Source organism: Saccopteryx leptura, chromosome 5 (genome assembly GCF_036850995.1).
Source record: "Saccopteryx leptura isolate mSacLep1 chromosome 5, mSacLep1_pri_phased_curated, whole genome shotgun sequence".
Classification (NCBI taxonomy): Eukaryota; Metazoa; Chordata; class Mammalia; order Chiroptera; family Emballonuridae; genus Saccopteryx; species Saccopteryx leptura.
Genome location: NC_089507.1, coordinates 13,034,259 through 13,048,661, shown reverse-complemented (window position 1 = coordinate 13,048,661; position 14,403 = coordinate 13,034,259). Strand labels below are relative to the sequence as shown.

At 37.4% G+C, this 14,403-nt stretch overlaps 1 protein-coding gene across 5 annotated transcripts in view; it reads right to left on the bottom strand.

The window, feature by feature from the left end:
• Positions 1–14,403, bottom strand: part of SLIT2 (slit guidance ligand 2) — a 349,041-nt gene that overhangs the window by 93,780 nt on the left and 240,858 nt on the right. For all 5 annotated transcript variants that reach the window (XM_066384206.1, XM_066384207.1, XM_066384204.1 and 2 more), the window contains 2 exons: positions 7,139–7,210; positions 6,561–6,632 (listed from right to left, as the gene is read on the bottom strand). In XM_066384206.1, coding sequence (XP_066240303.1) covers positions 6,561–6,632; positions 7,139–7,210 — 144 coding nt within the window. The remainder of the gene's footprint in view (positions 1–6,560; positions 6,633–7,138; positions 7,211–14,403) is intronic.

Below are 14,403 nucleotides of genomic sequence, written 5' to 3'. Positions count from 1 at the left end.
CTTATTATAGAAAGTTTGGAAAACATAGAAAAGCAAGGAAAAATTAACAAAATGAACACAGTTCATAATTTTATTACCCTTTCATAGAACTGTCCACTGCTAAATTGTCATTTTTACACACACACACATACAGACACACACACACAGTTCATATGTAATGAGAGCACACTGTATGTAACAAAAGTGAACACTAAATGTAGGACCCCTTGGCTCATTGAAGGAATGAGTTTTGGGCTTATCCGACTGATAAATAGTGAAAGGAATCCAATAGTTTTAGCCACATAATGTGTATGCGTGGGAAAGGTGAGATCTGTAAAGACAGTGATCATTAATACAGAACAGTTTTTAAACTTTATGGTCCCCAAAAGAAATACAAACAGAAATGCATCTTCATGGTACCCAATTCTGATCAGCCACTAAGTACAATGGCCATGACTTAATCCCCTCAGTGTATCTGCTGCCGACCAAATGACAGAATTGAGAGCCCAGAAATAAATCCACATGTATATGCGTAAATAATTTTTAACAAAGGAGCCAAAAACACACGATGGAGAAAAGAAAGTCTCTTCAATAAATGGTGCTGGGAAAATTGGAAAGCCACATGCAAAAGAATAAAACTAGGCTGCTATTTGTCACTATATACAAAAATTAACTCAAAATGGATCAAGAACCTAAATATGTAATCTGAAACAATCAATTATGTAGGTGAAAACATAGGCACTTAACTTATGGACCTCGATTTTAAAGAGACTATGAATTTGATCTCAAAGGCAAGGGAAGTAAAAGCAAAAATGAATGAAACTATATCAAACTAAAAAGTTTCTGCATGGCAAAAGAAAATATAAGTCAATAAAACAAAAAGGCAACCACTGAATGGAAAAAAACTATTTGTGCACAACACCTCTGATCAAGGGTTAAAATCCAAAATATATAAAGAACTCATACAACTCAATAATAACAAAACAAACAATCCAATTAAGAGATGGGCAGCACTTCTCTCAAGAAAACATACAAATGGCCAACAGAGATATGAAAAGATGCTCAACTTCATTAGCTATTAGGTAAATGCAAATCAAAACAACAATGAGATTCCACCTCACACTTGTTAGATTGGCTATTATCAGCAAGACAAGTAGTAACAAATTTTGGAGAATTTGTGAAGAAAATAGAAACCTCATCCACTGCTGGTAAAAACGTTAACTGGTACAGCCCCTGTAAAAAACAATATGGCAATTCCTCAAAAAATTAAGACTAGAATCACCATCTGACCCAGAAATTCCTGTTCTTGGTACCTACTAGAAAAATTTGAAAACATTTATTTGTAAAGATATATGTACCCTTGCCTGACCAGGCAGTGGCGCAGTGGATAGAGCATCAGACTGGGATAAAGAGGATCCGGGTTCAAGGCCCCGAGGTCGCCAGCTTGAGCGCAGGCTCATGGGGTTTGAGCAAGGCTCACCAGCTTGAGCCCAAGGTCGCTGGCTTGAGCAAGGGGTCACTAGGTTTGCTGTAGCCCCCCGGTCAAGGCACATATGAGAAATCAATCAATGGACAACTAAGGAACTGCAATGAAGAATTGATGTTTCTCATCTCTCTCCCTTCCTGTCTGTCTGTTCCCTATCTGTCCCTCTCTCTGACTCTTTCTGTCTCTGCCACAAAAAAAAGAAAAGAAAAGAAGATATATGTACCCTTATGTTCACTACAGCATTAGTCACGACGGCCAAGACATGGAAACACTGGTGTGTCTTTCAATAGATGATTGGATAAAGAAGATGTGGTACATACACACAATGGAATCATACTACTTGACCAAACGAGAAGATGAAATGTTTTTTTGACAACATGAATAGATCTTGAAAGTATCTTGCTAAGTGAAATAAGTTAGACAAAAATGTTCAAGAACCACATGATTTCACTCATTTGCAGAATATAAAACTGAAAGCAACAAATAAACAAGAAAAACAAATAAAATCTCATAGACAAAGACAGCAGTATGGTGGTTATAAAAGGGGAGGGAGATGAGGGCAGGTAGTAAAAGGTAAAGGGGATCAAACACCCGGTGATGGAAAGAGATGGTGACTCTGGGTGGTAAATACACAGTGCAGTACACAGGTGATGTGCTACAGAATTATACACAGCAAAGCTGTATCACTTTATTACCAAGGTCACCCCAATAAAGTTAATAAAAACTTTTCAAAACATAATATAAAGGATTAAATTACAGTATAATTTAATTTTGTTTAGAAATAAATATATGAACAGACACAGAAAGAAATGAAAAATCTTTGGACAGCAAGTGATCTGCCATTCAGAGTTGACCTGAATTTGCATATATATATATATATATATATATATATATATATTCCTTATATTTTACATTCTCTATAATGAATATGTATTACTTCTAAAAATGTGAAAAAAAATTTTGGAAAACGAATAAATGGATGTCATGATACATGAAGAAAATGTTGAAATGAGTGTCTTAATAGTTTGTATGTTTGGCAGGCAGCAACACACGATTTCTGTTTGAAAAGGAGAAAAACAACAATACGAGAGCAAGAAATAAGGCTGGGGGAAAAACTTCCCTTTGAAGACGTCAGTGAGAGGTGGGGTATATTACAAAATGGAAGAGAATTCTTAAGGGAATATATAAAGCTGGGCGCGCTATTGTGGAAGGGACTTTTCATTTGTATAGATTTCTGCGGTACAGGTACAGAGTACAACAAAAAAATCATTTCTGTAGAATAGAGATTTCAAAAAAATGATAAAGCAATTACAAAGGAAACAGTTTTAAAAATCAAAGAAGAAAAAAGAGAAATCAGTATGGTCAGGGTCAAGGAAATAAGGGAACCAAGACAGGGTAAAGCAAGAATAAGCAGGTGTTATGGTCAAGAGTCAGAAAAGAGGAGGCTTTAGGAACACAAATGAGGAGATCACGGCTTCAATTCAGGGTATTCAATCCTATACCATTCAATCAGTTCATTCAGCAATAGATACTGTGTGCCCAGAACATGACCAGGTTCTAAGCTTGGTGCCCAGTTACACTGAACCCAGCTAGTATTTTGTGAATGTTTAGTACTTACTCGTGTCCCAGGCACTGATATGACAAAGATAAATATACTAAGGCTTCAAAGAGCAATCCCCACAACAATTTTGAATCCCAAAAGAGTCATATTTTGAACCTATTGAAAATTAAAATGGAAATATTTATATAAAGCATATAAATAGTGGGAGACTCATTATAAGAATTTGGGGGCCAATAATTTGGTAAATTGTTTATTTGAGACTTTTGCTTAAAGGGTAGGTTCCAATAGCAGGAAAAGAGGACTAGCAAGGAAGTGTGTCATATTTGCATTATGAAACTATATTTTTCCAACAAATCATTGTTTTCTTTAATATCAGGTTAAAAAAAATAGACGTTTATTGTAAACGAGACAATCTGGGTACATGGGAGAGAAGGAAGATCGCACAAGGATGAGAGCAGCCCATCCTTGTAGGTGATACTGGCTATATGGACTAAAAATCATGAAAATATTACAATAAAAAATACTAAATAAGGTGGGGGATGAGATTTTTCTACAAAAATGTATAGCAATACTAGGGCTGGGTACATTTTTCTTAAAAGATCAACATGATAGCAAAGAAAAGAAGTTAAAATATCAAAAACCTAAAGACCAGGAATGAGAAGTTGGACAACAGTCAGAAAACAGGGCCAAAATCTAGAAAAATGAGGGAACAACATGTCATCACATAAAAATATCCTGTGCAGAGAGGCCAGTGAGAATCTCTGCCACACTTATAAGAGGAAAAACAAATCTTCAAAAGAAATTATAAAGTGAAAATAAATTCTAAGGGGAAAAAATATATAAATACAGCCCTGGCCGGGTGGCTCAGTGGTAAAGCTTCGGCCTGGCGTGCAGGAGTCTTGGGTTCGATTCCCAGCCAGGGCACACAGGAGAGGCGCCCATCTGCTTCCCCACCCCTCCCCCTCTCCTTCCTCTCTGTCTCTCTCTTCCTCTCCCGCAGCCAAGGCTCTATTGGAGCAAAGATGGCCCGGGCGCTGAGGATGGCTCTGTGGCCTCTGCCTCAGGCACTAGGATGGCTCTGGATGCAACAGAGCGATGCCCCAGAGGGGCAGAGCATCACCCCCTGGTGGGCATGCCGGGTGGATCCTGGTCGGGCGCATGCGGGAGTCTAACTGCCTCACCGTTTCCAGCTTCAGAAAAATGCAAATAAATAAATAAATAAATATACATATATATATATATATATGTATGTATGTGTATATATATATACATATATATACATATATATATGAATGATACATGAGAAATTTAGATAATATCATCCAAATAGCAAAAATGACAAATTGGGTAGCTTCTTTATAGTTTTCTTATTATGTCTTATATTCAACATTCTATATACAGTGTAAAATATGCTGATGGATAACTTTTAATAGTCCTTTGGAACAGCAGGAAAATCTTAAGGCTGCTTTTGTACCTGCCTCTGGAAGGATGGCTAGGAATTCTGAACCCCTAGGACAGTAGGGTGCTATCTAGGATACTATGATACAGCGACTGGTGGCCAGGTTTCAAATTCTCCTGCCTTGTTGGAAGCCAGAACTCTACTGAGGAGAATAATATGTGAAATAGGAAGCTACTAGTATGGCTATCATAACAAGGTGCTAAGGACGGCTTTATAGTAAAGAGAAAGTATAGTCAAGAGAAAGCAGAGGTGGCTCCCTTTTCGTTTGCATTGAACACCAGGATGGTAAAATGCAAGGTACTGACTGAGCAGGAGAGAGAACAGGGTCTAAGAAAAGATGGCAGGAAGTGTAAATACAGCGATCATAATCACACTGAAACCACCTTCCCCTGCAGACCTCCGCGGAACTGGGGAGCTAGTTAGTGAAGAGAGGTAGGTAGAATAAGCGAACTTCAGTGGTTTGCAAGGGGCTCATAAAAAATGGGAAAAGAAGAAAACTGTATGTTGAAGATTTGGGGCATAAAAGTTCTCTGGAGTCAAAAATCCACACACACAAAAAAAATCCACAAACATCCAAATTGATTAAGTAAGTATCGGAAGAACTTTTCAAGGCTATATCCATTATCTCCTGAATTCTTTCCTCTGTGCTGTAACAAAGCCCCGGGGAATTAATCTTGTCCTGACTTCAGAGTCAGGACAGCTGGAAGCACAGGGAAGTTAGTAGGACAATTCTTACTCTTCTCTTTTGACATTTAATGATTATCTTTGAGGCACAGACACTTGAAGAACCATGTATACTGACTTAACTTCTGATCTGTTCTTTTACATTGGCTTGGGAGGGTGTCTATATTTACTTTGGATAGATAGCATTATTGTCCAGAATGGTATACCTGGTTCTTTCTGGACAATTTGGGAGATTTAACTGAATTTTACATTAAACTTTGTTATTTTAGAATCCAACAGCCCACCCTGTGTGCAATAAATGACTACATTTTACATTTTCTGCCAATAATTGTTCCCTAGCCTTGGACTCTCTGTAGTAAAAAATAAATAAATAAATAAATAAAAATAAAAAACCAACAATGGACCTAGGCAGATACTGCTAAAGTGAGTTTGTTATTTTCTTTCTTCAAAGAAAACTGTGGTTTCCTGAGCAGACCATTATAGCAACCTGAACACTTCATGTGCCAGATGGGCACATCTATCTTGCTCTCCCCTTGGTACAAATGAGTGAAAACTGTGATAGAAACCCCAGGTGTTTATCTGGGTCTTGCACATGTGTATCCCGGAATACTCACTGGCTCCTACTGACTTCTGAAATTCCTAAGAGCTCTGCAGCCACTTACATCAACAAGAACCCTTCTCTAAGCATCCAGCTCCTTAGAAGCACATGCCAGTCTCCAGTTTCCAACTTTCAAGTTAAATTTTGACATAAAGGTCACTTTACTTGATGGACCTCTGAAAAGTCTTACAAGTTTAAAGGAACAACAGGCTTTACCCATTTATTTTAGGGCCACTTATTTACACAGCTATCTCCCTGAGAGTCCCTTAGACATTAAAAAGCTGTAAAACTTTCTTATCTTTGTAGTGTTAGTAAAGGGTCTTTCAGGGTCGTGTTAAGGTGATAAAATAGGGAGTCAGGGGGCCTCTCGCTCGTCCTCTTTCCCTGTTCTCTGCTAGACGTCACCCAGCATCCTTCTAAAGGAAACCAGAACTGGTCCGGAGATCACGCCTATTGGCCCAAAGATTATAAATGCAGCACTGGCCAGAAGAAACACTTTCCCCGATTGAAAAAAAACAAACAAACAAAAAACACGAAGCTCTTCCTCTTGTTCTCTAAACAGCAAAATTATCAAGTCCTAAAATAGATACCCCTAAAATGAACTGATTTGATTGACAGGTAGCATTCTTCAATGAAAGCAATGGAATGTATTAATGATCATTAATGATTATGCTACTAATCACTCATAATACAAAAACTTGGAAGGATTATTATTTTTTTAATCCAAATGAGAAAACAGAGCCATGGTGACCTGTGTACGGCGCTTTGCCCCAGCGCCGTGGACAGTACTTACAGTGAATTCAGAGAGCGCAGTCCCTGGAAGGCATCGGAGGCCAGTTCCGAGATCTGGTTATTGCTCAGGTCGCTAAGATCAGAAATAGGGTTAGCTTAACCTGAATAGAGAGCCCGTGAGATTTACTGCCAGAGAGAGCTATCACTGCCTCGACATATCCATCTTGCACCTATCAATGCATACGTAAAATTTATAACATAAAAACAGCTGAAGCATCCTAACCTAAAAGAAAAAAAAATCACCCTTTTAATCAGTGATTGACTTTTTTCTTGAATTATTATAAAAGATGCCATGTCTTATTTTTGAAAAACAGAACACCTAAGATTTGACTGTACGCTATATTACACCACATACATTCACACTATTGGGAATCCCTATGACAAACTATAGAGAACTTAAAATTTTTACATAGTTTAGCTATTAACATTACAATATTATAGAACTAGCAATCAGAGTCACATCACTTCATATGTAAGCTGTCAAATGCCTAAATAGTCATACTTAAATGGCTGTCTTTGTGTAGTCATGTCCTGTAAAATGGTAAAAATTAAGTATATGCCAGAATATTATCCACTCACATTCTTCTAAGCTTTTTATACGGTGAGAAGGCTCCAGGAGGGATGACTTTGATTGAGTTCTGTTCCAGACGTCTGCAACACAAAAATTCATGTTTTACATGGAAACGTGAGCTCCCAGATATGTTTAATGCAAGCCTGGGATTCATGTCAAGAAGCAAAGCTGATGGACTTCATGAGCAATATTTTCTTGCTTTCTCAAAAATGACACCTAAAACTAATTGTTCTGTGCCCTAAATGCAGAGCAAGATTGGGAATAAAAACAAGCAAAGAAAACCCCACAATTTTTTTATTGTTTTATTCCAAAAACAATTTAAAAATCCCAATTTTTAGGCATTGCATGTCTGTTACTATTTAAGACTGGACTTTGTACAAAAGAGAAAGTACCTGTCAGGAACTAATTTGGGAGTACATCTTAACCTTAATGTCAGTAAGAGAAATATATATATATTAACACTGAATAGATATATTACATGTTTTAGATAATTATAACTCTTCCACAAAGGAAATTACTGTTGACTATTAAATCTTATAAACCTTTTATATCTTCTACAGAAAGTGTTCTATAGGTTGAGAAAATAATTGTTATACTCAGAAAATTAATTTTGAAGCTTCTTACAAAGCAGAATTGAATTCTAAATCTGTAAGTGCTAGAGGTATTTTCAGTAAGACTGTCTGGACTCCGTTGATTCATTAGGTGAGTAGTTCATGTGAAAACCACTGCAGTCAAGTGCATTCAAACACAACTGAAGTGTTTTTATGATGCACTAAAATCAGACAGCTAAAAATAACTCTCATACATTCTCTATCGTTCTGCTATCAGAGAAAGACAAGATTTTACCCGCCTTGCTATAAAATAAAGAAATAGATTTCATTAAGTGTTTTGGTAAATAGTTTAGTCCATCAGAAAATGCTGCCTCTTAGCGCCCCCCCCCCCCAGTCTATCATATAACCATCATATGAACATTTCCAGTGCCCTTCCCCTCTTCTCTCCTGCTCTGCATCCCGGAGAGCCGACTTCTGCGAACCATTCCCTGTAGCACACCTGACTCCTGGCTTCTGTGACACTTGGCCAAGGAGAGGCACTGGTGGGAGACTGAAGGCAGGAAGAGGGAGGAGCCAGGATATGCTGCCCTTGGGGGGGTGGTTCTCTGCACTTCTCTCTTCTTCTTTCTAATTTCAGCTCAGGCTACGGCCACCTCCTGACTTACACCCGAGGCTCCCTCACTCTATTCCAGTCATTTTTAAACATATTTCTCCTCTACCATGCTGTTGGCTCTTAAGCAGAAGATTTACCCCATAAGACAAGAAATAAACTTTACAGGGAAAATATGGATTTGGTACCTAAATTACTTGTCTAGGTTTTAACAAAGGGGGACTTTCCTCAAAAAGTCTAAATATAACAAAAGGCACTTAAATAATTTTGCTGTAACATTATGGATTAGAACATTACAAAATTGATGGTTTAGAAAGACTTTTTTTTCTATAATCCATTCTTGTAGTTACATTTTAAGACATTTAAAATATATTCAATAAAATATAGTTCAAATAAAGTGATAGTTGAAATATTATTGACTATAGGAATTTCTTTGAATCTAATGAAACATTTCATTTTGTGAAAGATTTGCTCAAAATGATATAATGCTATAATAAGAATAATTAAAAATTTTTAGTGACTAGACTTCTTTTAGTAGTAATGCAAAATTAGTTTATATAAATACTTTTCATAAATTTGAGTTCCTTTAAAAGAAGAAAACCAGAATATATTTTATAAACTACAAACCACACACATCTCAAAAGGTATCCTTACTCTTATAAAAGAGAGGGAAAAATATTTAAACCACATTATAAAAAAATAAAGAAGAAAAATATTAGAGTTTTCAGGTGATAGTTTTAAAAAGCCAGTAAAATGTACATTTTCTATTTTTGCTATCCTCTAATCTTCTATTTTAATAGCATAGAATCTGCTGAAGTTTATAGCGTGCAAATATAAATCCATTGTTCCATGAAGAAATCTAATTAAAAACATCCAGGGTTACAGAAACAGGTAGTGTAATGGATAAGACACATTTTTATGCTGTGAATAAATCCCACTATAATTAAGAGGCTTCCAAATGCCAGCCCTTCATAGAAAGAAAATTCAGTATTTTGAATTTCAAAGTAAAAATAGTCACATGCACATATAAAAATAGATTTGGAAAACTGAGTAAGGGAGAAAATTCTATAAATCACATACTGTAAGAAAGGCTTCTTTTATATAAAAGTAGCCAGAATCTTACCTTTTTCTTTTTTCTCCACAGAATATACACGAATAATTCTAAAACATTTCATCACTCTGTGTGTGTATGTGTGTGTGTGTGTGTGTGTGTGTGTGTGTGTATCAAAAACTATCAATCTATCTGGTTTTTATTGCAAAACAACTTGCTGTCACTATTTCATCAAAACTGTAAGAAAGTTTTCATGAGAAGTTCAATGAGATAAGAAAATGGAGATGGTTTTCTAACTACTCGCAACGGATTGATACTTCGCTCTGTCGCTCTCCCTTCCTCTCCAAGATCAATCAATAACTTTTTAATAAAATCAAATGCATGTGTAACCAGTAAAGACTTTCCTCCCCACTCACAAACATTTTTTCTCCTATTCATTAATTGCTGATTTTTAAATATAAATCAAAGATGTCTTCATACTTTTAGAGTTCCTAAAAATGAACTACAACCAAGATGTATCACTTTCTGGTCCCTATTTCCGATTATAGAAAACTATCACCTATTATTACATCAGTACAGTACATAACTCAGTGTAGTTGGCCAATTAAAAAACTTCAACTAGTTCTGGAGCCATTTACAAGATATTAAATTATTTTAATGACTTTTTTTTGTTTGTTTTTGTTTAATCCCTTCACACCCCACCCGCCCCCCTTGGACATAGATGACAATGTGGTGACCGCTAGGGGGAGGCAGGTGGGGGAGGGGGAGGTAAAGGGGGGATGGATGGTGATGGACCCCCCTTGGACATAGATAACAATGTGGTGACCGCTGGGGGGAGGCAGGTGGGGGAGGGGGAGGTAAAGGGGGGATGGATGGTGATGGACCCCCCTTGGACATAGATAACAATGTGGTGACCGCTGGGGGGAGGCAGGTGGGGAGAGGGGAGGTAAAGGGGGGATGGATGGTGATGGACAGAGACTCGACTTGGGGTGGACACTCAAGGCAGTCTATGCAGATGTTGTGTTGTAGAACTGTGTACCTGAAGCCTGTATGATTTTATTAACCAGTGTCATCCACATAAATTCAATAATAAAATTATGGGAATTATTAAGACATTGGGTATTAAAGTCTAATACAACAGAGTTCTTTACTAAAAAAAATAACCTTAGTGACACTTTTAGCTCACTAGTGGTCAATTCTCAGGCATTCAATTATTTTGACAACCCATACGAGATAAAATGTACATGCCAAAGCTGAAGTAGCTCTCCCTAAGAGATAGTAAATGTTTTGTATATGTGCATACATAAATATGAAAATGTCTAGCTTCGTGATTAGAAAGGAGAGAAGACCCTCATGGACATGGACAACAGTGTGGTGACTCCTGGGAGGGCAGGTGGTAGGAACTGGAGAAGGGAGGGTCGAAGGTCAGAGGAGGAGACTCGACTTGGGGTGGTGAACACACAACACGGCCTACAGAAGATGTGCTGTAGAACTGTGCACCGACACCTGTATAACCAGTGTCCCCCCGATAAATTCAATTAAAAACAAAACTAATATAGATTTGGATTCACTTCTGGACCTGCCACAGATTTGCTTCCTAGGCCTTACAAGGTTACTTTGCTTCTCTGTGTCTCAGTTTCTCTTTTTGAAAAATGAGAACAATAAAACCTACTATAAATGTTTTGGTAAAAAGGTCAGATGTAGAAAAAAATATATATGTTATGTTTTATGTTTTTTTTTCTTGCATGAAAAATAGGAAAAAATATGGAATATACATGTGTATATATGTAATAACATAATATTCAGCATTATATAATAAAATCTCAACAGAATATTTTAGTCACACATACACACACACGTATATCACATAAATAAATCTGATACATGATTTGATCTCTAGTGCAAACTAAATATATATGGTTCCAAAATATGTTTTTAAACAAATTAACAGTACAGAGCTGCAGAAAACTCAGTAACTATATATTAAAGACTTATACAAACACATCATTCATATAGAGGCTGCAATTTCCATGATCAACACGGTTAAAGTATAGCATATTCTCTTATTTGTGACTTAGAAACTCAGATAAGCTTTATAGCACCAGTAAGGTATGAGATTGCATTGATTGTACGTATTTGTAACATACAGCCCAGATGCTGATTATACACGGCAATAAAACTGACAGTTTTTTGCAATTTCCCCATCTGCTTTTAATGTAAATGGTAAAAACAGCTGCCAGAGAACAGAACAGAGTCTTAACAGGGTGAAGGGGGTGTGTGGAACGACTCCAGCTTCTGAATCTTGGACAGCCCGATGCAGCCAAACATTCTCATCCTAGGAACATCAGTCCGGAATTTGAAAAGGAGGAAGCAGCAATATTTCTCTGACATTGGGGATTCTTTTGCCTATTACATAATAATCCTAAAAGAAGGATTTTCTATTTCTAGAATGTTGCTTCTAATGTTAGTAGTAAATGCCATTGAAATCCTCCATATGTCCCCACATAAAATGACCCAGGACTCTCTTAGACTAGAATATTATTTCAGTTATGTAATTGCAGCCTCCAGAACGCTATCAGTTTAATAAATATCTTCAGCAGCCGAGTGAAGATGGGCCTCCAGAGGGGCATACTTTGCATGTACTGGCATCTTTGCCTTAAGACTGTGCCCAAACTAATTATCAGCTATTCCTTCCTTGGCATGATTTTTCCTGAAAATTGTCCATTTCCTTAATCTTATTTTATTTCTTGTGATGTCATTCTAGGGGGCATTCCCTTGAGTGTAAATTCAATTGATGTTTTCATAGTGTAATTAACTCTTTTTTTCCATTTGGTCTTTAGGCATTTAAAAGCAAGACAAAAAAATGAGTGTGTGTTCCTATTGACCTCATATTTCGGGCAGTGACCTTTCGAGTGTTAAAAATTTCATGCCTTCATTCATACGGATCAAGCACAGATACAGTCCATACACAAATCACCTGGTTTAGATTTAGAGAGAAATTTAGAGAGATATGGCTCACTGATTTCAGGACAGAGGATAGATACATAATGCCAATAACACAAAGTTTTCACAAATGATTTTTTTTAGCAATCCAGTAGAGAAAAACAGAATTTCTGTGCTTTGTTTTTCATTAATCACTAAAACCTGGCGAACCACTTACTGAGTCAGGCACTGACTCATTACCATTTGGTAATGATTTCAGTTTTAAACACGTTATGCAAATTGCTTTTACACATTACTTATTTGACAGTATTACTCGATGAGTGGGTAGCAATTTGCATTCTGCCCACCCTACTTTGAGTTATTGTCCAAGTTATACATGATCTATTTCCAAAAGTTTAGATAACATTGTGATCGCTAGTGGAATCTGAACTTCATACATTTTCAACTTAATCTTTCCAGCTGATTATGTAACCATAAATTTATAACTTAATTCCTTAAAAAAAAGGAGTATTTCATTTGCCTGAGAATGAATAATAGTTTGACTATGCCCCAGCTGCCTTAATTTTTACATTGAAGTCTACCAATGTCATATTTTACATCTGATGGCATGCATTTTTTCCTGCAGAACAGTGTAGGAAGAAACCACAACAGCACAAGGGTCTCTTCTTGGAATAACCTGCCATCATTACCTGCTGCTGAAGCCTACCTTCCCCATGTCTTAGAGAGGCTGTTGCTCTCTCACTCCTAGCCTGGTCTTTTCTACAAACCACTCTCCACTCCACACTGGAGTGATTTTTCTAACAAATCTAATCATGCTACGACCCTGCTCAAAACCTGTCCTCCTATCCTGTTGTCATGGGCACAGGTGATTCTTCAAGGTTAGACTTCTGCTTTATGTTCTAGCATTTGAAAATTGTTTTACTGACTTTCTCAGAGGTACACACGTCTCACTTTTCTAGGATTTTTCATGTGTTCTTTCCTGTCTACAAAACCCTCAGTTTCTCTGCCCTCAAAACACATCCTCCTGGCCTGACCTGTGGTGGCACAGCGGATAAAGCGTCGACCTGGAAATGCTGAGGTCGCTGGTTTGAAACCCTGGGCTTGCCTGGTCAAGGCACATATGGGAGTTGATGCTTCCAGCTCCTCCCCCTTCTCTCTCTCTGTCTCTCTCCTCTCTCTCTCACCCTCTCTCTCCTCTCTAAAAATGAATAAAAAATTAAAACAAAACAAAACAAAAAACCCCCACATCCTCCTGCCTGAAGATTTCTTGAGTCTCCCGGACAAACCAAGGGGTTCCTTTCTCTGTGTTTCTTGTGCATGTGTATTTTATTACTTGTTATAGGATTAGAAAACTATCTATTTGTGTAAAGCTTCAATTCTCTGCAGTGTAAACATTTTGAAGGAAGGAGGGACCTGTGTCCTTTCGACTCTAATGGCAGATACAGAGTTGGCACGTAGGGGAGGGTGGGGGTGAAAAAGGTGAAAGAGATTCAGAAATATATATATGTATTTCTGAGTATGTAGAATTTAATAGAATTAAGGGTTCAAAATTTTAGAAGAGGCAAATGCAGAAGCAGCATGCAAAAATGGTTAAACTATATGGGAAGAGTGTCTAAACAAAAAAAATGTATATTCTTAATGTTATATTCAAGTATCTTAAATGGAGGATGTAATCGAATACAGCATTCACGAGGCTCCTCACTTTCACCTCTTTGTAATATGCAGGCAAGTGGTCCACAGGAAACAGAAGTACTCCTGGACCTCAACACCCATCTCCATCACCGTGAGTCTCTCTTTAGCTGTTTCTATCACCAGCAGAGTAAGAGTAGTCTGGTGAGCTCACAGAGTCAAGTGAAACTCCTTGCCATTTCATCTGTTTGAATCAGAGCGTGTCAGAAAATGGCATTCTAATTTCTGAGACTTTGTAATCCATCGCAGAGAAGAAGGAAATGACACTAAGCATTCTCACAACGTTGCTACCATCCTTTCACCTTCCCACAGTTTAAACCAGGGGTCGTCAACCTTTTTATACCTACCGCCCACTTTTGTATCTCTGTTAGTAGTAACATTTCTAACCACCCATCAGTTCCACAGTAATGGTGATTTATAAAGTAGGGA